The sequence below is a fragment of the Urtica dioica genome, chromosome 2 (assembly GCF_054948205.1).
Source record: "Urtica dioica subsp. dioica isolate 48M chromosome 2, U.dioica_male_clone48M_v1_H2, whole genome shotgun sequence".
NCBI lineage: Eukaryota > Viridiplantae > Streptophyta > Magnoliopsida > Rosales > Urticaceae > Urtica > Urtica dioica.
The window spans coordinates 18294394-18317682 of NC_142757.1; the positions used below are offsets into that span (position 1 = coordinate 18294394).

At 45.7% G+C, this 23289-nt stretch overlaps 2 protein-coding genes across 2 annotated transcripts; one reads left to right on the plus strand and one right to left on the minus strand.

The window, feature by feature from the left end:
• The first annotated feature begins 12864 nt into the window (after positions 1-12864).
• LOC149404134 (uncharacterized) lies at positions 12865-13431 on the plus strand. Its single transcript, XM_089607418.1, has one exon. It carries the CDS (start codon positions 12865-12867, stop codon positions 13429-13431), a length of 567 nt encoding a protein of 188 aa, XP_089463544.1.
• Positions 13432-17069: 3638 nt separating this feature from the next.
• On the minus strand, positions 17070-22291 carry RDR2 (RNA-dependent RNA polymerase 2). The gene is made up of 4 exons (XM_089604007.1): positions 21731-22291; positions 19118-21021; positions 18282-18432; positions 17070-18217 (listed from the first exon to the last, which is right to left on the minus strand). The coding sequence occupies exons 1-4, from the start codon at positions 22268-22270 to the stop codon at positions 17423-17425; spliced, it is 3390 nt and encodes a 1129-aa protein (XP_089460133.1). The 5' UTR covers positions 22271-22291; the 3' UTR covers positions 17070-17422.
• Positions 22292-23289: the final 998 nt, after the last annotated feature.

Consider the following 23289-nt stretch of genomic DNA (forward strand, 5'->3'; position numbering starts at 1 on the left):
TGATAATATCATCAATCCGGAGTCCATGGGACTCGACGGTGACTAGCAGGGCGACGATTGTGTAATCGTGACCTATTAGGGGAAGATCATGGCTTCCATCTCGGCCAGCTTGGAAGGCGACTGCACTTTTGCATTTTGCAAAGGCGTGCTCATTCCGAGGTCTCGAAGACGGAGGTTGATGCTGCGGGCTAATGCTTCGAGAAGACGGAGTGGCACCTGGCGGAAGGCTCTGCCGCACCGGAGGGCTTCGACTGCTCGGGGATAAACGCTAAAAGTTTGACCACGCATCAAGCATAAGTCGGTCTCACGGGGCATCCGCCATTCCCGCCTTGGTGACGCTTCTTCGTCTGCGTTCGGAAGATCGGCCCTTATTCCCTTGGCGCGAGCGCGGGTCTCTGCTTTGGCTAACCTGTTCTTCAGGTCGCTCCCGGTGTTTGCTCGAGGAGCGGTACTCGACTCGAGGAGACTGACTCAAGGCTCGACTCGAGGAGCGAAGCTCGACTCGAGGAGACTGACTCAAGGCTCGACTCGAGGAGCGAAGCTCGACTCGAGGAGACTGAATCAAGTCTCAACTCGAGGAGCGAAGCTCAACTCGGGGAGCCGATTCAAGTCTCAACTCGAGGGGCTAGGCTCGACTCGGGGAGCCGACTCAAGTCTCAACTCGAGGGGCTAGGCTCGACTCAAGGAGATTGGCTGGACTTTAAGGGATATGACTCTACTCGAGGAGCGATGCTCGACTCGAGGAGTATGACTCGATTCGAGGAGCAAGACTCGACTCAAGGAGGGCTACTCGACTTAAGGAGCGATGCTCGACTCGGGGAGAATGACTTGACTCGAGGAGCAGTGCTCGACTCTGAGGAGCGATGCTCGACTCGAGGAGAATGACTCGACTCGAGGAGAATGACTCGACTCGATGAGCACGGCTCGACTCGGGGAGAATGATTTGACTCAAGGAGCAAGACTCGACTCAAGGAGAGCGACTCGACTTTGAGGAGCGATGCTCGACTTGAGGAGAATGGCTCGACTCGAGGGGCAAGGCTCGACCCAAGGAGGGCGACTCGACTTAAGGAGCGATGCTCGACTTGAGGAGACTGACTTGGTGAGAGTGACTCAACTCGAGGAGCAAGGCTCAGCTCGAGGATAATGACTTGACTCAAGCAGCAAGGCCTGACTCAAGGAGAGCGTGCCTCGACTCGAGGAGAATGACTCGACTCGAGGAGCGTGTCTCGACTCAAGGAGATTGACTCGTTTCAAGGAGCGAGATTCGACTCGAGGAGGTTCTACACGACCTCATTTGTCGCCTGGGACTCTTCCAGGAGGAGCTTGCTCGAGTGAAGTCTCAGCTAGCTCAGGCTGAGCGAGGTTCTCGCTCAGAGGCGGAGTTTGCGAGTTTTTACGAGAAGCTTTGATTAGCTCGCACGGAATGGAGAGTCTCCCAAGGCGGGTGTCATCGTGCTCAGTCGGCGGTGGCGGAGATAGCATGAACTGTGCCTAGTGTGGCGGCTCATGTGCGTTGCGGTTAGTCATCATATGCAATGCCTTGTGGTGACTTAGAGCGCGTCATTAGAGACGGCTCTGTACGTTGTTTCAGGCATCGTAGGCACGTCGTGAGGGATGGCCTAGGTGCGGCATGTAGGTTACTTAGGTGCGTCACGAGGGACGACTTGGTTGCGCCATGTGGGCATCTTAAGTGCGCCATGTAGGCGCCTTAGGTGCGTCGCGAGGGACGACTTGGTTGCGCCATGTAGGCGTCTTACGTGCGCCATGTAGGCGTCTTAGGTGCGCCATGTAGGCGTCTTAGGTGCGTCGCGAGTGACGGCTTGGTTGCGCCATGTAGGCGTCTTAGGTGCGTCGCGAGGGACGACTTGGTTGCGCCGTGTGGGCGTCTTAAGTGCGCCATGTAGGCGTCTTAGGTGCGTCGCGAGGGACGACTTGGTTGCGCCATGTAGGCGTCTTACGTGCGCCATGTAGGCGTCTTAAGTGCGCCATGTAGGCGTCTTAGGTGCGCCATGTAGGCGTCTTAGCCTGCATCTCTGGGATGGCTTATGGCGCACCGCGGAGGCGTCTTAGCCTGCATCTCTGGGATGGCTTGTGGCGCGCCGCGGAGGCGTCTTAGCCTGCATCTCTGAGATGGCTTGTGGCGCGCCGCGGAGGCGTCTTAGCCTGCATCTCTGGGATGGCTTGTGGCGCGCCGCGGAGGCGTCTTAGCCGGCATCTCTGGGATGGCTTATGGCGCGCCGCGGAGGCGTCTTAGCCTGCATCTCTGGGATGGCTTATGGCGCGCCGCGGAGGCGTCTTAGCCTGCATCTCGGGGATGGCTTACGGCGCGCCGCGGAGGCGTCTTTAGCCTGCATCTCGGGGATGTCTTACGGCGCGCCACTAAGGCATCTTACGTGCACGCTTGTTCCCGTTTTATGTTCGGGTGTTTTGTTTTGACGGAGCGTGCGTACTTTCTTGAGGATTTTGAGCGTACTTACCATTGCCTATGTCTCTAGCCCCCCAAGTTTTGGGTTTACAAGTGTAATCTTTGATGATTGAAAATCTTTGATAAAGTGGATTTTGAAAGAAAAACATCGAACATTATTAATATCGCAAAAATAGGAAATCCTGAAACATTGGCTCGTAGGCCTTATTGAATGTTGGAAAACAAAGAAATAAAATGGGGGGAAGCGCTGGCTACTGGTAGTACTTTCTCAAGTGTTCCGCATTCCACAGGCGACGGATCGGTGTCCGTGTATTTAATGTAGCGTGTCTCGTCATGTATGGCTTGGCAGACTTTGTGGGGTCCCTCCCTGTTTGGGATGAAGACGTCGGCGCCTTGCACTTGAGTGTCATGCAGAGGTCTTCGTGGATTTCGCGGAGGACCTTGGTCGACTCGACGCTATCTCTGAGCTGGGAGATTGTGTTAACCATCTTTTTAGCAGTTTTTCCATCGATTCCCTGGATGTAGCATATTTTGGCTTGGGATTGATCTCCAGCCATGATGCCGATTCCATCCTTGGTAGGGAACTTCACCAGTAGGTGGTATGTTGAAGTGATTGCCCTTAGCTGGTTCAACGTGGGTCGCCCAATGATTACGTTGTAGGGGGACTCTTGGTCGACCACTAGGAATGGGACCATGTGAACGACTTCAATGCCTCCGGGAGTTCCGAAGGTGACCGGTAGATCGATGATGCCTTCGGTCATGACTCTCTCCCCAGTGAACCCGAATAAAGGTGTTTGGGTCGGAGTTGGGCGTAGGCCCCCGAGCTTCATGTGCTCTAAGGTGGACTTGAATATTATGTCGGCAGCACTGCCGTTGTCGATGAGAACCCTTTTCACCAAGTTATTAGCCACTTGGGCTTTGAGCACAATCGCGTCATTGTGCGGACGCACAACTCGCTTGGCCTCTTCGTTGGTGAAGTACATCGTCTCGTGAGGTACAGACGGAGGTTCCTCGTAGGTGAGGTTGACGTGCATAGCAGCGTCTTCTTGGGACGCGGCCCTCAGGAATTTCTTCCGTTGTCGGGCTGAGTCTCCATCTTGTGGACCGCCCAGTATGGTGGTCACAACGTGGAGTTGTGGATTGGCGTCGGCGGTAGCCGTGGTTCGGTCGGCAGAAGCGGCTGTTCCTCCTCCCTTGCCAGACTGTCGTCTGTTTGTGGTGGGGCCCGCAGCGCTAATCATGCGTAACACGAACTCTTTCAGCTCACCCCGTTGGATCAATGCCTCGATCTGCCTTTTAAGACTGTGGCACTCGGAGGTCAGGTGACCGTATTCCTGATGGAACTCGCTATATCTAGACCGGTCGCGAGTCGCGGGGTCTTTGCTCATTGGAGCCGGGGGAGTGAACTTGTCACGCGCCAAAGCCAGGATTTGATCCGGCGTCGTGTTCAACGGTGTGAACGACGAGTAGCCCTTAAAGTCTTCCGTAAGTCGCGGCTTCTGGGGCATCGGAGGTCGGCTATTAAAAGTCTGACCTCCTCTGTTTCGCCTTTTACGGGAGCTGCCTTGCTCGTTGCTAGGCTCGTCTCGGTGGTGAGGGCTTTGATCATTGCCCTCGCGACCATCGAGGTAATCTTCGACTCCCATGAAGGTCTTGGCTCGAGTCATTAACTCGGCCATGGTAGAAGGGACACGGCCGACGATGGACTTAAGGAAGTCACTTGTGCGCAAGCCTTCAATGATGGCAGTGATTGCGTCTTTGTCGTCAAAGCGGTCGACCTTGTTCGATTCTTCAGTGAATCGGGCGAGGTATCGTCTAAGAGACTCGCCATTCTCTTGCCTGATTGACCACAAGTACATCATGGTCTTCTTTTGGACCATAGACGTAGCGAACTGTGCTAGGAACATGTCCTTCAGGTCTTTGAACGAGCGGATGCTTCCCGGCCTTAAGTTCTTGAATCACTCGAAGCCGGGTCCGGCGAGGGTAAGACTAAAAGCTTGGCACATAGCGCCGGGAGTGACACCCTGCATTGTCATCCAGGTTTCATAGTGTTGGATATGGTAAGCGGGATCCGCTTTCCCATCATAGGGAGAGAGGTTCGGGAGTTTGAAATTTCCCGTACACACCTCGGCCAATATCTGAGCCGTGAAAGGCGATGAATTCTCATCGACGACCCCATAGGCACTTCCGCCTATTCCGTGTTCTCGGAGATCTCGTACTTCATTTCGAAGATTATGGATCATAGTGATCATATCGAGACCGGTAGTCGGAGTAACTCCCTGTTCGGGAGGAGTCACCTGTCGTCTTTCATTTGACCCTTGATCCGTGCGGCGGTTCCCGTTAGTTGGGGCTGCTACGGGGATGTTTGGCCGAGAGCTCAGTCACTCTCTTAGGTCATCGCCACGCTCAATGCGTTGGGCGGTGAGATGGTCCCTAAGATCAGGGCTGGTCGTACGGAGGCGCAGGCTTCGTCTGCGACGGCGCGCTCTCTGCGTGCCCTGACTCTCTGTAACATTCTCCCTTTGACCTAGTCGGTCGAGGGCCGAACGTTGGGAATTTTCCTCTTGAGAAGCAGTCGGCGCGTCGCCTGTCCGGGGTAGGGGATTCGAAGGACCGGCTTCAAACACGGCGGGGTGTTCCCCGTCCTTTGTGAGAGAAGTCTCGATATCCTCCGAATCACCAGTACCCTCGTAATCAGGGTCGCGGTCACGGATTTCCTCGTTGAGGTTCTCAGGATCCCCATTGGGGCTCATTGTGTCATGCGCGGGTTGCTTCGCAGCCAGTCGGCTGTGGTACCTCGCGTTCTTCGCCTTTAGTTGGCGGATATTCTCCTCCAACTCCATGATGCGGTCGTCCCTGCTATCTGGAGATGGAGATGGTGAGCGGGTCGAGCTCTCTTCGTGGAGCGACTCTTCGTCACCATGCGCTCGGGAGCGCAAGAAGTATTTCTTGGTCCCAGTGACGTTTTCGGGGTTGTTCACTCCCTCAGAACGTACGGGTGGTTGGCTACTCATCGTTTCTCAAGTTCGAGAAAGCTGAGTTCGCAGAAGAAAAGAAGAAGATGAACATAAGGGATTTCGGGCTGAATAGGTCGGGAAGTCCCCTCCTTCTAGCGCCAAAATGTTGTCGCACGAAAATGAACAACTATTTAAAACCTCGGGCGGTTCGATCCAAGGCCGGACCAAGTGATCGCACCCGGGCCAAGAGTGTGAACTCGATAGTCTCGAGCTAGGGTTTTCTCTGATCAACCCGCCTCTCGGGAGAGGTAGGGGGTGAGGAGGAGGAGTGACCGTGCCTTGGTTGTCGGCTGCCTACGTACCCGTGTGTGGGATCAGGTCAGAACGTAGTTCAAGCGTGTGAGACGCAGTATGAGGCGCGGAGCCTTGGCGGAGAGGTGTGCTCAACGAAGGAGACGAGGCGCGGAGGAGTCCTCGGCGACGTCTCAGAACTTCGGAGATCGCGTATGCGAGAGATAATGTGTGTTTTCTCTCTTTTGGAGACGTGGAAGACTCTAAGTCAAGAGTTCCTCGTTGTGGCGGAGATTCCGGACGCGTAGGCGATTTCCTAGTTGGAAATGCCGGACGCGTAGGCGATTTCTTGTCAGAAATGGTGGACGCGTCTAGGGTGCTAGACACGTAGGCGATTTTCAGTCGAAAACCGTTAGAGCACTCGTGGGCTCAAGATTAATCGTTCGATCAAGAGAGGCGGCACTCGGGAGTCCCCGGAAAGCGCTTCAGAATCTCTGAGAACGAGAAATCGAGGAGAATCTGCTTCAGGCCAAGGATGGCATCCAGAGAAGCAGAGAGAAGTCTCAAGTTCCTTGAGAAAATAATGGGATGGCTTTCCCCTCAATGAGATGGGGTATTTATAGGTGTTTGAGGGCCTTAGAAGGTCCCTTTTTCGTCCATGTGGGACTAGGGACGCGCGCGCCATCAAGTGGAGGCGCACGGCGCGCGCGGCGCGCGGGTCATCTGGCGCGGCGCGCGGGTCACTGGACGCGGCGCAGGATGCGCGGCGCATGGAGCGCGCGGCGCGGGCGCGTCTTGGCGCGGCGCGCGCCTGTCTGGCGCGACGCGCTGCCTTGCTGGCGCGGCGCGCTGCTTGCTGCGCGGCTGGCCGGCGCAGCGTGCTGTGCGCGCGGCGAATGGCTCGTCTTGCCGGACTCTTGCGGGCCTTTAGGGGTCTTCGAATACCATTCTTCCCACGCAAAATATGAAGGTTTCCACTTGACGAGAGTGACTCGACTCGAGGAGCAAAGCTCGACTCGAGGAGACTGACTCAAGGCTCAACTCGAGGAGCGAAGCTCGACTCGAGGAAACTGACTCAAGGCTCAACTCGAGGAGCGAAGCTCGACTCGAGGAGACTGTATGAAGTCTCAACTCGAGGAGCGAGGCTCAACTCGGGGAGCCGACTCAAGTCTCAACTCGAGGGGCTAGGCTCGACTCAAGGAGTCAAGAGTTTGGGCGAGGGCTTGAAGACTTGCCGCTCTTCAGGACCTCCGGCCTGACCATCGGCCCTTTGAGCGACGTGCCTTCTTGGTGTCTCGGGTTTTCCGAAAACGACCGACAACACAATTCATATTTTTTTTTTATTATTCTTGGATCTTCTTGAATTTTTTTACTCGGTTAGTGTAATTTTATGTATTCTAGTTTGTGATAATATTTGTTATTGAAGGATATGGCGGAGAGTGTTGTTTATTTCCAATACAATGGTGAATAGAGAAAGAAAGATGGAGAGTCATATGAATGGAATTCAACGAATAAAGACTTAAAAAAAATGATACTAGGCGACGTGAATAATGTTACATTCTCTTGTTTTGCTGAAAGAATACGTGAAAGGCTTCCTGTGAACATATTAACAAGCTTGAAGTTGAGCTATATATCTTTGATCGTGGTGTCGAGTGTTATCTAATCGATCGTTGTGTCGTATCCCATTGTCGAAGTGTGTTGTCTGTTCAGCCTATTGAAGAGAAAGAATGTAACGAGGATGAAGCAAGTGAAATGCACGATAAGGAAATAGAAGAAGACATTCTAGATGACTATTTTGATGTTAACATTGAGGCTCTGTGTGAGACCCGACTTTTGTACACGTCAGATTTTGAAAAAAAAAATTTCCTCTTGCCTGTAAAGTAGGAACTTTTGTATCACTCTCTTCGTAAATTTCGGATAAAATAAAAGAGATTCCTTTGTTACAATTAGAATCTTAAACGAAGTTGTGTTCCGGTGAACATGTTGAATCAATTTAAATTATGTTAATGTGATGAAAATCTCTGAATAAATGAAGGATTTATCGAGTACCTCACAATCAAGAGAATATTTTCGAGGAAAGACTTTGAGAGTAATTTGAAATAAATTATTCTCAAGGACGAGAATAAATTCCGAGAAAAATCTTAATTGTATTTAAATTAATCATGTTTAAATAAGTAAAAGCCGGATTTAATCATAGAATTATCTTGTATTTAATTATGGATTTAATTGAAAATTATGTGAAAAAGGACCTAATTGTAACAGAAGTTGAAGGACTTAAATGTCAGAAAAAGTGATTTTTGGGCAAAAAGCGTAATTTTGAAAAGTTTGGGCCTATATAAATCAGAAAATCTCTCTCTCTCTCTCTCTCTCTCTCTCTCTCTCTCTCTCTCTCTCTCTCTCTCTCCTCATCTTCTCCAGACTTCTACCCACTTCTTCTTCTTCCTTCTTCTTCCCGTGAGCCAACCTGCAAGAAAAAAAAATCCAACAAGAACAAACAACAACAAGAATCAACAACCATCATCATCAATCTCCTCCATCTTCTTCCCTCTTTTTCCTCGCTCAGCCTTCTCACGCGACCCATAGCCACCGCACGCGCTCCGGCCGAGGAGAAACGACCGCCGCGAGCTAAAGACGAGCGCCGACCGAGAGAGGACGCCGGAGAACCAGAGAGAGAGCGCCGAGGAGTTGGATTTCACGAAAAGAAGTTTGATACAGATCGAATTGGGACGAGCAAGAGCCGATTACCGTAAGCATCGAAGCCAGAGGTTAAAGAATTCAAGAAAGAGTGGATCTCGATCTCACTCTTCTCTTGATGCTTCAGGACGTGCTAAGGTCTCGAGAAGCGTGTAAAGCAAAGAGACTCCGGAATTCATCGAGTTCTTCAACGAACGATTCCGGGTAAGTGGGATTTAGGTTTGAGGTGCCAAAAGGGGAATGGTGACTAGTAGAATAATTGTTTATGTTTATTCATTTAATCATAAAACCCAGAGAAACTCTCAATTAGACAAGACAACCGAATAAGGCTTCGGCCACTAACTAATAAGATAATAAAATGATAGGGTTAAACGATTAGCGATTTAAGAACCTTGAACCCTTTAAAACTATGTTAAGCTTCTGTAATAGGTTTTACCCCTTCGTCCTGATGAAGAGGACAACAAGAGGAGGAAAGACGGTGTCCTCCGGATTCAATCCCGAGAGGAACTGTTCTAGGAGAAGGTCCAGCCTCACAGCTGTCGACAACTCCTTCTGAACTCCATAAAGAGCCATACAATGAAACTAATAATGTTAATGAAGTGCTTTATCCCGATAAGATCTCCTCCGGTAATAGGATAGGCAGGTAGGCTGTAGTCAGCTCCTGTAAAACATAATGAACCCTTGTCAGCAATGTAGCGGGTGGCATCCCCAGAGGTCCTTTAATGAGAAGTCGATGGGTGGCTTCAGGTAAGTTGATAGGTGGCTTACCTGTCCTGAGGGGAATATGAACCCTGAATCAAACAGGGATTTGTGAGGGTTTGATCCCCTCTACCAAGCGCGCATTAAGACCCTCCTACATGTGCTAGTGGGTCCCAGACGTTAAAACTTTGGCATTCTGAGGACTAGGCTCGAGTTCTCGAAATGGTTTACTCATCTCTTATGAACGGCTGCAGACTGAAGTATTGATTGGCCAGTCCACTGATGTAAGGTGCCGGGATGAGTGAGATGGATGAGTTTCTAAAAAGACGGTTATTAGCCGGATTCCTATATGATTGTGTGATTAATTGTTTTGGAACTGAGTTCTAAATCTGTATATGTTCATGTTATTGAATAATCTTTTGCTAGGCTACTTGAATGACTTAAACTTCTGTATCTTTTTGGATCTGTTAGCTGCTGTCATCTGTATTCGTCATCTGCATTCGTCATATGCATCCATGAATCTCTTGTAGTGCTAGGTTAGATATCCTGCTTACTGAGTCGGTGTGACTCACCCCATAAATCCCTCTCCCTGTAGATAAAGGAAAAGCTCAAGCGAAGCTGGAGTGCTAGTTGTTGTCAATGGTGCCCACAAGAAGAGTAGTACTGTCTATTTATGTACATTTGATATAATATAGTCTCACGAACACTCTTGCTTGTAACTGCTGAATATTTAATAAAAGTTGAAACATTCATTCATTTTTCCTTGTCTGCTTGAAGCTTTATGATAATCTATAGTCTTTAGTCCTTAAACAAACCTAACAACATATGAAGAGACAAATGTAGATTTGCATGAACAAACTCTTCATGGTTTGCTTAACACTGCATATTGTTAGGAGAATCTATGATGTCTGGTTATGGGACATTGAGAGTTGGAGACTCTATAGTTCTTCTAGGTATCTTATCAAGGTACTGAATTGACCAGTGCATTTCTAGAGACATAATAAGAACAAACCATATAACCTCTTATGTCTCAAAGTCACTACGTATGAATTGCATCATGCTTACCTCAATCCTGAAATGAGACATGTCATTTCATAGCTTACGTATTCTCATTTGAGAAAGTCAGAGTTTGGATTCACTATGTGATTCTGAATAGGACCTATTGGTGAAGTACTAAGTAATGAAGATGTCATGCGTAACTTTGTGAAGATCTCATAGATATGGAATTCATGTACAAGATTGCTGAAATGCAATGTATATCACCTCATGCTTTGTTCCTTGAAATGTGAATAAATGAACTGGCCAGTGTCCAAATTGAGTCATGACTCTTTTGGATGAATCGATATGACTTGTTAGCTCCTCATCAATACATTGTTTCTAACTTATTCACAAATGACAAATGAGCTGAGGAAATAATAGCTAGAAGGGTAAAATGGTAAGTTTGTAAATCCCGACTAGCTAATGATATTCATGAAGGGTAAACATAGATAATATTCAGTGGATCCACTCTTCACAATTAAGTTGAATTCTTGACTAGAAAATAAATTCATTTAAACCGAGAGATTCTCAGTGTCAACTCTTTAGTGGAGTCAATTGACATTAAGCTAAACTTGGAAAAGGTTTGTTAACTTTTGAGTCCAAGTATGTTAGCTCAAGCGTTGTTCATTTGGATTGATGGGGTCACTGTCACAAGTCATATCGAGTAGGAATAGTTAAACTAGAAGCTAAGTCAAAACAAGAACGAGACAAGTTTTACGAAAATTGTCTAAAGGGTATTTTTGTCTTTTTGGACATAGGACGAAATGAATGTCAATAAATTTTTTGACCTTGTTATATGATGACAAATTCCACACGGCCATTTCAATATATTTGGGCCTTGAGGATTAATTTCATTTCATGGAATTTTACTTGAAAATTATTAGTGGGCTTTTCTTATGTTGTCATGAACAAATGAAGAAACATCTAGAAGTTCCTTCTAGAAGCCCCTTGGCCATCCAAACAAGAGAGAAAAGGGATATTATTTTGTGAATTGATGTATGAAGATACTTGTCAAAAGAAAAAGAGGAAACAAATTTCCTCCATGAAGAAATGATATGGGCGGCAATACAAGGCAAGGGAGAAGCAAAACAAAAGAGGAAACAAATCCATGGTCTTCTAGAAGACTACATGGTCGTGTGACTTAAAGAGGATGAAGGGCAATATTTGCTCATGAATATGTGATATTCTATAGAAGAGGAAACTACCTTGTTGAATGCAATTCCTCTCCTATAAATAGGGCCCTCATTCTCATTGTTTTCTCATCCCAATGTTTTAGAGATAGAGAGCTTCTCTCTCTAGACTTGGCCGCCCATCTTCCTCTCTCTCTCTAGCTCCTTTCGTTTTTGTTTTGGCACCTAGGTCCACATTTGACCTAGCGTTTATTTTAGCTCTTCGACTCTAAGACTTGTTCTTGAGTCGTCATGTTTAAAAGTGCCCAGACACTAATTCCTTCTTATCCCGAGTGATTTATGTGTTAGAAACTTTCGTGGTTACTCGAGTTCCCGAAGAACGAAGAAAGAAGAGCTTTGTGGGGAGACGAGCGTTTCAACCTCTACAAGCTTCTCAACGATCAAGCTTCATAAAGGTGTTAGTAAACGTGTAATCGCTTTTACATAGTTTTAATAATAACATGTGCTTGCTCTTTGTGTAGGTTAGTAAAATCGTTTTACTTGTTTAAAATAAAATTTTTATTTTTCGCCGCTTGCTCGAAGCGTTAAATCTTTTCTTAACCCTAGATCAATTTCAACACTAGTCGAGGTAGATCTCATGACGACCTGTGCCATAGAAAATGTCTTTTGGGAATGGATATCGGTTTTTGAAAACCGAGCTTGTATGCTCGTGAAAGTTTTTATATTGCTTTTGAAAGAACTTTTATAATATAATAACGTTTAGATAATCGGCCCGAAACTCTTTTTACGTTTTGAAACTCGGTTAGCACGATTATGGGCCCGTGCTTACGAATAGCAAGCTAGGGTAGTCCGCATTTTTGTAACTCTTTTAGAAGCGAAAAATTTTACCGTTTTTTAGCGGACTAGCTCTAGGAACCCTTGTTATTCCTTATATATAAATTAATTTTTATTTCCACTGTTTGTTTGATAAAACATGTATGTAAAGTATGTTTGAAATGTTTTCTTTCCACTTTCGGTTGGAAATATAATGGATTATTAAAGTATTACGGGAAAGGTCGCGATATGAGGGCGACGGGTGTCCTGCGGGTCGTGACAGAGTTTTTGGTATCAGAGCCACAGGTTTAGTCGTTTATGTAGACTGTGAGATCTATTAGTCGACTGAGTGTCTTGTTTACGGTCTGAGTGTCTACATGTGTGACATTTTTTTGGTTACTAGGAGTATGAGGGTGTGAATGTGTCGGTATGCTGTGTTTCCTCTTTGGATTCGTTGAAGTATATGTTATGCTATCTTGAGCTTTCTGGCGTCGTTTAATTTCTGACCTGGTTATTGTTATGAGATCCCTTCAGAATCTGGGAGTAATTGCAGAGGAAGGGGAAAGTCTTGACACTCGTATCGCAAGGATAGAGCAATCGTTGGAACGACAGGCTAGAGAAGCGTAGCAAAGGGATGAACAAACGGAGAGATAGAACCGTTTGATGGCATTGCTGCTTTAGCGAATGGATCGGCAGGTTCAACCAGATCCTCATCTAGCTGTCGAGAACCCTCAAGAACCTCTTCCAGCCTTACCGATAGTGAGAGCGGAGGAGCTAAACTACTGTATTCCTGAGAGCCCCTGTTGTAGGAGAGTCAATGTACGAACGATTCCGAAAGCAGAAGCCACCAGTGTTCGAAGGAGGTCCTGATCTTGTAACGGCTAAGAATTGGATAAAGAGGATCCAGCAGATCGTCAGCTACATGCAATTGTCCGACAAGGAGCGCATAGCTTGCGCGATCTATATGATGACTTCTGAGGCTCGAAGCTGGTGGGAGGTAACTGTCATGTCGGAGGATGTGATGCCAATGACATGGGTACACTTCATCAATCTCTTTCACGAGAAATACCTGAGCGAGGCAAGCACAGCCGGCAAGATTTGGGAGTTCATGAATCTACGCCAAGGGAAGATGTGTGTAGCGGAATATGTTGCGAATTTTGACGAGCTAGCAAAGTTTTCTCTGTCCGTGGTTCTGAATGATCAAGCACGGAAGATGAAGTTTATGCACGGTTTGAACGTTGAACTCGTGAAGCTGGTGGAGAGCGGAGACACTGGGCCTAGAACCTACGCCACTGCAGTTCAAAGGGCGTTGAGAATTGACACTTGGCGTGGAGATGTGGCAGTTTCTGCTCCTACCCCTCTGACCGTGGTGCCGCACCACTGACTATTTCAGACACAAGGAATCAGTTCAAAAGGAATCGCCGTAATCCGACGAACTATGGAAATCAACCTCATCCCGACTTTTGTACACGTCAGATTTTGAAAAAATAAATTTCATCTTGGCTGTAAAGTATGAAATTTTGTAACACTCTCTTCGTAAATTTCGGATAAAATAAAAGAGTTTCCTTTGTTACAATTAAAATCTTAAACGAAGTTGTGTTCCGGTAAACATATTGAATTAATTTAAATTATGTTAAGGAGATGAAAATCTCTGAATAAATGAAGGATTTATCGAGTACCTCACAATCAAGAGAATATTTTCGAGGAAAGACTTTGAGAGTAATTTGAAATAAATTATTCTCAAGGACGAGAATAAATTCCGAGAAAAATCTTAATTGTATTTAAATTAATCATGTTTAAACAAGTAAAAGCCGGATTTAATCACATAATTATCTTGTATTCAATTATGGATTTAATTGAAAATTATGTGAAAAAGGACCTAATTGTAACAGAAGTTGAAGGACTTAAATGTCATAAAAAGTGATTTTTGGGCAAAAAGCGTAATTGTGAAAAGTTTGGGCCTATATAAATCTGAAAATCTCTCTCTCTTTCTCTATCTCTCTCTCCTCATCTTCTCCAGACTTCTACCCACTTCTTCTTCTTCCTTCTTCTTCCCGTGAGCCAACCTGCAAGAAAAAAAAATCCAACAAGAACAAACAACAACAAGAATCAACCACCACCATCATCAATCTCCTCCATCTTCTTCCCTCTTCTTCCTCGCTCAGCCTTCTCACGCGACCCATAGCCACTGCACGTGCTCCGGCCGAGGAGAAACGACCGCCGCGAGCTAGAGACGAGCGTCGATCGAGAGAGGACGCCGGGGAACCAGAGAGAGAGCGCCGAGGAGTTGGATTTCACGAAAAGAAGTTTGATACAGATCGAATTGGGACGAGCAAGAGCCGATTACCGTACGCATCGAAGCCAGAGGTTAAAGAATTCAAGAAAGAGTGGATCTCGATCTCACTCTTCTCTTGATGCTTCAGGAGGTGCTAAGGTCTCGAGAAGCGAGTAAAGCAAAGAGACTCCGGAATTCATCGAGTTCTCCAACGAACGATTTCGGGTAAGTGGAATTTAGGTTTGAGGTGCCAAAAGGGGAATGGTGCCTAGTAGAATAATTGTTTATGTTTAATCATTTAATCATAAAACCAAGAGAAACTCTCAATTAGACAAGACAACCGAATAAGGCTTCGGCCACTAACTAATAAGATAATAAAATGATAGGGTTAAACGATTAGCGAGTTAAGAACCTTGAACCCTTTAAAACTATGTTAGTTTTTTTGTGAGAATTTCTTTATATGTTCTTTCTTTTAGTTTCAATCCTTGGGAATCTATTCTAGGCAATGGGTTTGGCCCAAACAAAAGAATAGATAGTCGAATAGTATGGGACGTTTCTTTAGCTTATATCAGAGGAAAAGCGAAGTCAAGACTTTTATTTTTTAGGCTTCGATTCTTTTATGTATCTTTGTTCTGTCTTCGTGTATTCTTTGTTGCTCGTGCTTGAGACGCTCGGAGTAACGTAACTAGGAAGACATTTTGAATACGTTCCGTATGAGCTTTCTTTTTAGTAAGAGTATGTACATTAGTGTATCGACGGATGAGATACTAAGTACACTCGATGTTTGATCTTTCTCTTCTATAGATAAGTCCAGATTGCTATAAGGATTAGCAACGAGCAGGAAGAGCTTATGGGGACTAGGTAATACGTGAAGTTAAGAAGAAACCTTTTTGCTGGAAAAGAAGATTTCAGGATTCGAAAGAATCGTTATCTGGATAAGTGGATTTTAGGCACCTACAATATCAAGAAATATTATATATATCTATATATATATATACACATATATATTGTACGTGCATCTTTACGTGCTTTCTAGTAAGTAAGAATAAGTTTAGCCAAAAGTTAAATCACTATCAAGATTCAGGGATTTTAGCCACTAACGAATTGGAAATGGAATTAGTTCGACTGACAGAAATGGCTAGAGATACTAGGAACCCAAGCCTTTGTTACGTGTTTAGTTAGCCTCCCCCAGGAGATCTAGTCCTAGTGAACTAGGTTATGAAAGACTATGGTTAAGACTCGTATTAAAAAACGAGGATGTTTATGTTAGGATCTTTGGGAGTCACATCCTGAGATCTTATAATTCACGAGTTAATAAGCGAAAATAATGTATGTTAAGATCGGGATTGAACCCGAACTAAGCAGTCTATCATGTCAAGCAAATTACAGAGAAGACATGGAATGGTATCGCCTCCGACATATACCCCATGTTAGCAGGTACCTGTTATCCTTCGTGGTGGTACCACATGGAGATTAGAAAGGAGATTGTGCACCCTCATGTCTGGCTCCAATAAGACATGTGTCGTGCAGATATCATTAAGGGATCCCGAGCAGGACATATATTGTATGATGGGAATTGCTGGGACCTAAGCTGATAAATTCTCAAGTAAGTAGGAGTAAACGTGGCCTAACGGTAGCGGGACGGGACGGGATCCCCGCTACCGTTAGGAACAGTAACGGGACCGGGACGGGACGGGATTCCCGTTGAGGGGACTAACGGGATACGGTGATCCCGTTAGTCTCGATAATTTTTTTTTAAATTTCGGCCGTTGGATCAAAACGTTGAAGTAACAATGTTAAACCTTCCGGTTTATTGACATCAATGTCAATAAACCAGATAGTTTATTGACATCGATGTCAATAAACTAGCTAATGTCAACGAACCCGGCAACACCAAACCCATAGTAACTAACAACATCAACAGATACTTCAAAATACAAATCAAAAGACTTTTCATACCAAAATCATGGTTTTTCTTGAACAACAAAATCAACACCAAGATATAAAACTAACATCAACATCAACAAATTCTTCAACACCAAAATCAACAGATTCTTCAACAACCGAGATATAAAACTATAATCAACATCAACAAATTCTTCAACATTAAAATCAACATCAAAATCAATCACTAACCTTTTGTATTTTACCGGAGGACTTTTTGGGATTGGGCTTAGTCGATGGATTTTTTACGACGAAATCATCCATAGAATCGATTTCGGATACGACATTGGTATCTATCTTCGGTCACTTGGCTGGAGACTTCGGCGAGTTTGAGATTGGCGTGTTCCTCTTTCTTCTTCGCAATGCTCGGATTTGACCCATCGACGCTGGGATGGGACACGCGAAGACTTTTACGCACCGGGGGGCGATTTTTTCCAACGAGAGTTTGGGTTTCTTGGCCGGGGATTTCTTCTTAGGATTTGGGATTGGGTCCAGTATTTGGGTTTGAGTTTTCGTCAAAATGGGTCTCGTTTTAGGGTTTTGGTCTGAGTGTTCGTCATTTTGGGTTTTGATCTTCGTTTTAGGGTTTCGGTCACCGAGAGAGAGAGAGAGAGAGAGGAAGAATAAGAAGATATGGAGAAGACCAAAAGAAAGGCACGATGGAGAAGAAGAGAGAGATGAAGAAGACGAAGTGATGAAGAAGAAAAGGGACAGGAAGAAGCCGAAGAAATGGAGAAGAACGAGAGAGAGAGAGAGAGAGAGAGAGAGAGAGAGAGAGAAGGTAAACAAAGAAGAAGAGACAATTATTTTGGACGGTTTCAATTTTTTATAAAAATAAATATTATATGTAATAAAAATAAATAAAGGGTTTTAATTTTATTAATATTTATCTAATAAAAAGAAACACGATATGAAAGATATAACTAATAGCTCAATTCCTGTAATCATAGTTTAAGATTAAATTGGACTTATTTGATTTTGAGCCAAATCATTGTGAAGGTCAAAGAATAGGAATAGTCATATAATAGGAATAATCCCTGTGAAATAATTATCCCATGCACAATCAGCCCATATTCCCTAATTTGACGTTATCCTTGAAGACTGGGCCATTTCAGGCCCACACCATTTGTGTCTCCTTCGGCCCGTTTGGCATAAGTTAACGTTGTAAACTTGTCATCAGCTTTTCTTGTCTCCTGCTGTTCAGAGTCTTAATCTCGAGCAAAACGTCGCCGTTGATCCACGGAAAGCTGAGATAATTCAATTTTTTATGCTGGAATCTCGGGTGGTACGTCACGTGGTACCAAGCCGACGCCAAGCCTCGACGCCGCTGATCGTCGCCGCCGGTGCACTCTTCAAACCACTCTCGCGCCTCACTCCGGAGGCTTTTCGACGCCAACGTGATCCGGTCCTTCATGTCTCCGTACCTCCGATTGTCGCGCTGCAAATACGCCGCCTTCTTCCGGAAATTCCCCGTCAAGATCTCAACCTCGCTCTCGGCCCTGTAGTAGCTAATGATCCCGGAAAATTTCTCGGCGTACGCATCTCTGTGGCTCTCCGCAGCCGCCACGAGTCCCTCGAACCCCTCAGCCTCGAGTTCCACGTCGTAGGCCTCCTCGGCTGACCAGACGCCGACTGGGTTCTGGCCCGGGTCCGAGCATTGGGCTTCGAACGTGGCTCGGTAGAGCTTTCCGAGGGCTCCATCGGAGATGTAGGAGGGACGATCGAAACGCTCCATGAAATCCGGGAACTCCTTGGGCTTCAAGATCAAGGGCATCTCGGCGGGGGCTCCGGTCTTGGCAAAGTCGACGGCCATGGAATGGAGGTCTGCAAGCTCGAGGCACTTCTCGTTGAAAGCCTTGTCGGGTTCGCGGTCGGCATGGACCAGATGGGCCGTCGAGATTCCGCCCAACGTGTCGTTGATCATGTAGTCCACGAAGAACTTGTGAATCTCCTGCACATTTTTACAGACTTAGATCTCTTTTTTAAGAGGTTGTAGATTTTTGTTTTTTTCTTACCTCTAAGGTTACTTCGTGGTCCATTATCCGAGGTCTTCGAGCTGTGTAATCCATGGGCAGTGCGGTTCGAGGAGGGATAAGAGTAGAGTCCCAGCTTATGAAGAACGCGTCACCGTCGAGATCTCCACCCGAACATTCGTTCGGGTGAGGTCTGTGGAAAGAATCATTAACCTTAGCAATGATGATATTCTGAAGAAACTACAAGAAGCAACTCTAATATTCAGTGTTTCATTATTTCCACATATTTTTATGAAGGCTTTTTGGTGCAAATAGTCCCTGAACTGTTTATAATTGGGCTATTTAGTCCCTAACCAATTTTTTTTTGGGAACATTTTGATCCAATTGATTTAGTACGTCTCAGCACCTAAACTACTAAAACATATTTAAAAAATAAATACATAAATAGTTTAACTAAATTATATTTTGACCCTATTAACACTAAAGAAAAGTTATACAACTTTAGATTTTAGAGCATTATTTTATCAAAATTATAATGTTTTACATCATGAAAAAGTTACTTTAGTTGATGTATGTTTTGAATTATTTTGCGTGTTGATTTTGTTTTAAGAAATTATTATTATTTTTTTCCTGAAAAGAATCCAAAGAGCTAATAAATCAATAGACTAGGGACCATACTGCTTAAAAAAAGGTTAAGAGGACCAAAATAGCATGACCATAAAGTTCAGGGGCTATTAGCGCCAAATATACTTTTATGAATGCGAGAGGGGTCTGTTTGAAAATGCATGATTTACTTCTACATCCGGTTGTGAAATTAGTTTTAGAAAAAAAAAATAATTCTAGTGCAAATTATGATGTGCACGAACAAGAGTAAATACCTATGGCCTTTTTGAGGAAAGACGAGGCAGTCGATCAAGCCTCTCTCCTCCAATTCGGAATCATACACGGCTTCCAGGACCCGAACATCGCCCGGATGAAGACAGGGATTCTTCGTGACCACCACTTTTCCCACCAAAACCAACGTCCCGTCCTCCAACTTCCTAAAGAAGCTCTGGTCCCCCAATTCCCGCTCCGCCGTTGTGGGGGTCAAGCGGACATAGACCTGGCCGTACTCCAGAATCCCGCCTTCGTCCAAACACCCGAGCAAAATCCGACCCTTCGGAACGAAAACCCGGCACCGAGTCCTCAGATCGGTGAGCTGGTTCTCGTACAGCGATCGGAGCATCATGGAAAGATAGGGCTCCGAGTCCGGCCCGTAGCCCTGTCTCAGCATCTTCACCAACACGTCCGAGGATTTGATCCCGTTGAGGCTCTCGAGGACCATCAGGGCGGACTCTCTCTCCGCGAGCATCTTCCCGAGGAAACCCAGCTGGTCTCGCTCCAAGTCCAAGAACGCCTCCTCCGTCACCCCAAGAGTGGAGAGCAGGGTCACGATCTCCCGGTTCAGGTAGCACGGCATCGCAGTGCACCACTTGGTCACGTTGAGCATCCGATTCTCTGACTCGAATTTGAGCATGCTCTTGCGGAGGGAGAGTTTCCGGAACGATCCGCGGTCGACGGCGATCACACCTTTGTAGCCCCCCAACCGGATTTGGAACGCCGAAGGGGTATAATTAAGCCCGCACTTCTGGGCGACTTGCTTGGCGAACGACGACGAGATCTTCCCGATCCCGTCCGAGAAGCAGTACTTCACCCGGTCGGTTTCGACCTCGACATCCGGGACGATCTCGACCTCCCGAGCTGGGACGGTTAGGGTTTGCCTGGAAGAGCTGAACAGCTGTCCCATCCTCGCAGCGCATTTCGAGATGCTCCGGATCTTTTTGAAGCAGCCCATCCACTCTCGGATGTCCCCGGCAGAGACGTTCTCGTTCGACGCAAACATCCAGACCGCATTCGAGCGGAGCTGGCTCGCCGAGAACGCCAGAAACTCGTACCTCTTGGGCCCAATTGCGATCCCGTCATGGAGGATCGTCAGAATCCGATCGTAGATCTTCGTCCGGTGCGGCGTCCTGAACACGGCCCGCTCAACTATCGTGGACACCGCGTTCGGTTGGAGTTTCCCCCAATCCTCGTCTACAAACGTGACCCTCAAGAAATCGGACGCGTGCTCGGCAAAGTTCTTCACGACGTAGTTCGAGGTTTCCAGCTCGGGACCCAGGCAGTAGATCTTCGACGGGGTCACCAGCGCTCTGTGGCAGCTCATCACGTTGCTGCTCATCAATCTCGCGTGTGCCGAGAGAAAAGTTTTGTTCTTCACCCGCGCAATCTCCGAAAGAGTCTTCACTAATGAGATCGGATCGTAACAAGTGGAGCTGAGCTTGTGAAGCTCCTGAATGACTGCGGTCGTGATGTCGGGGCTCAGATTTTCAAAAAGCTCTATCAGATCGGAGTTGACCGCGGCGAAGGGAATCTTTTGGGCGTGGACAAGAGAATTAAGCTGAAAAATGATCTCGTACGGTAATTTAGAATCTTGTGGAATTTTTAGGAGCGGGACTGTGTCGGACACCGAGCAGTACTTGTAAGCTTTCTCCAAGATCAAATCCCCCTCGCCTTCTCTGTAAAACGGGAAGGTTTTGAACGCATCATCCGCTGCTAAAAATTCTTCCTTCATTTCCCAGCAGAATGTCGTTGCGTATCCGATCGATTTCAAAGCAGAGAAATCTGTCGTACGAACCCAGAGATGATCGAAATCTTCCTTGCAAATGTGGTAACGATCGTAACTGAACTTCGAAGCTATATTGGGTCCCGAAAATTTTCGATAGATCTTTGGTCCGTATTTTAGCTGACAGAAAACAGTAAGACTCTTCGTATAGACAGAGAAAAACATTAAAAAAAAAAATTAAAAAAAAACAAGAGAGCGATTTCTGTACTGATATTCCCAGCTTAACTTTGTTATATAATTAAGGCATACCATAACTAGATTGAGCAAAATCCCCGCCTCAGTAACATATAGGAAAAAAAAAACATTTCTTATTTTTATAAGAAACAAAGTAATGAAATACAAATGACTATAACTATGACTTAACTTCACTAATTTTGAACACCCATATGATAATCTGATAAACTCCCAAACGAACTTTGACTCATTTCATCTAAAACCCATCATCAATCAACACCCCTAATGACTAAAGTTCCAATCTTGTTTCTTTCCTTTTTTTTTTATACATTAATCAGTATCAACTACACAAATTAATAACGAGCAAAGGTCTGAACTTTCACAGTAGTGGAAAACACTAGATAATATAATCAAAACCCTCACTGATTTTGAGCACCACATGATGATCTACTAAACTACCAGAGTTTTATTTTATTTTTTTCTAGTTACAGATGAATCAGCATCACTTACACAAACTAAAAACCAAGTTCTCAACTTTCGTATCTTGATAAGAAGAGCATACATTCCATATGATCACAAAACGACTTTCAAATTTTAATTTCATTTTTTAGAACATTTCAGTAAAACAAACTCAGAAAGTTGTAAATTTTCGTACCTTGAGAAGAAGAGCATACATTTTCCCGCCCAAACAAAACCCAATGCTCTCCATAACATCGTCAAACGAGACCTCAATCTTGTACCACTCCTCTTCTTCCCCTTCGCCATCAACCCAAACCCAAAACTCAACCCGGTTTCTCTCGGGCATGACCCAAACCCGAGCTACGTCCCACGACTGGATCATGCCCACGCGCTCTCGCCCGAGCATGATCCCCGCGTGAAGCAACGCGTCGTCGGCGGCGAGGTCAGGGTTGATGGGCCGAGGAATGACGTCGTCGCATGAGTCAGAGACTGCGAGGTAGTGGCGGAGGAAGCGGAGCGTGGGTATGAGCGCGAGCGCCTTGCGTTTTATGGGGATGGAGGTGAACTGCACGCGCGCGTAGGAGCGTGGCTTCCAGTTCTGGCGGTCGGTGGGGATTTCGACGGCGAAAACGGAATCCGGGCCCAGGTGGGACTCGAGGAAGGCTTCAAAGTCGGAGGCGGTGGTTGTCTGTGGGAGGTTTGTTATTCTCAGTGTCGCTCTCTCTCTTTCCGCCATGTTGAGGGCGACAACAAGTGCGGGAGAGAGAGGAAAGCGAAGTAAAATGTAATTTAATTAGGGAAACTCGATAAACCAATCTTAGTATAACATGTGATTTGAAAACCAAACCATATTTTGGTTCTCTTAGGAAAACCAAGCATCTCACCATGTAAAATGTCCAAATTACCCTTAAATGAATTTTTTTTTCAAAATCAATCATCCACTCACCCCCCTTCCCTTCCCTTCCCTCACGCGTGTTTTTTCAATTCTGAAACCCAAAAAAAAGAAAAAAAAAAAACGCACAGTCCACAGCCAAGCACGCCCATTGTCTTCATCATCTCCACGCACGCCCATCGTCGCAAACCCCGACGCACGGCAAACCCCAAAGACAAATCTCTTACAAAATATCATCGAATTAGGGATCGAAACTTACCCATTTATCTTCGGGGTTTGCGACGATGGGCGTGCGTGGAGATGATGAAGACGATGGGCGTGCTTGGCTGTGGGCTGTGCGGTTTTTTTCTTTTTTTTGGTTTCTGAATTGCAAAAACACGCGTGAGGGAAGGGAAGGGAAGGGAAGGGGAGTGAGTGAAGGATTGATTTTGAAAAAAAAAATTCATTTAAGGGTAATTTGGACATTTTACATGGTGAGATGCTTGGTTTTTCTAAGGGAACCAAAATATGGTTTGGTTTTCAAATCACATGCTACACTAAGCTTGGTTTATCAAGTTTCCCTTTATTTATTTATTTTTTATTTTTATTTTTTATTTTTTTGTGGAGTGTCATTATTAACCAAAATTACATAATTTAATATAGGATAAATTTCTTTTTTACCCCCTGGACTCGTACCTCGATTTCATTTCACCCCTGAACTCGGAAATGTTGCAGAACTAATCTCAGAACTTAGACACGTGTTACAACTTGCCACTTCCGTCAGTATTTGGACGTTAAATTTAACTTTTTGATGACGTGACAATATTTTAAAGGGTATAAGAGTATTTTCAATTATTTTAAATACTTTTAATATTTAAATATTG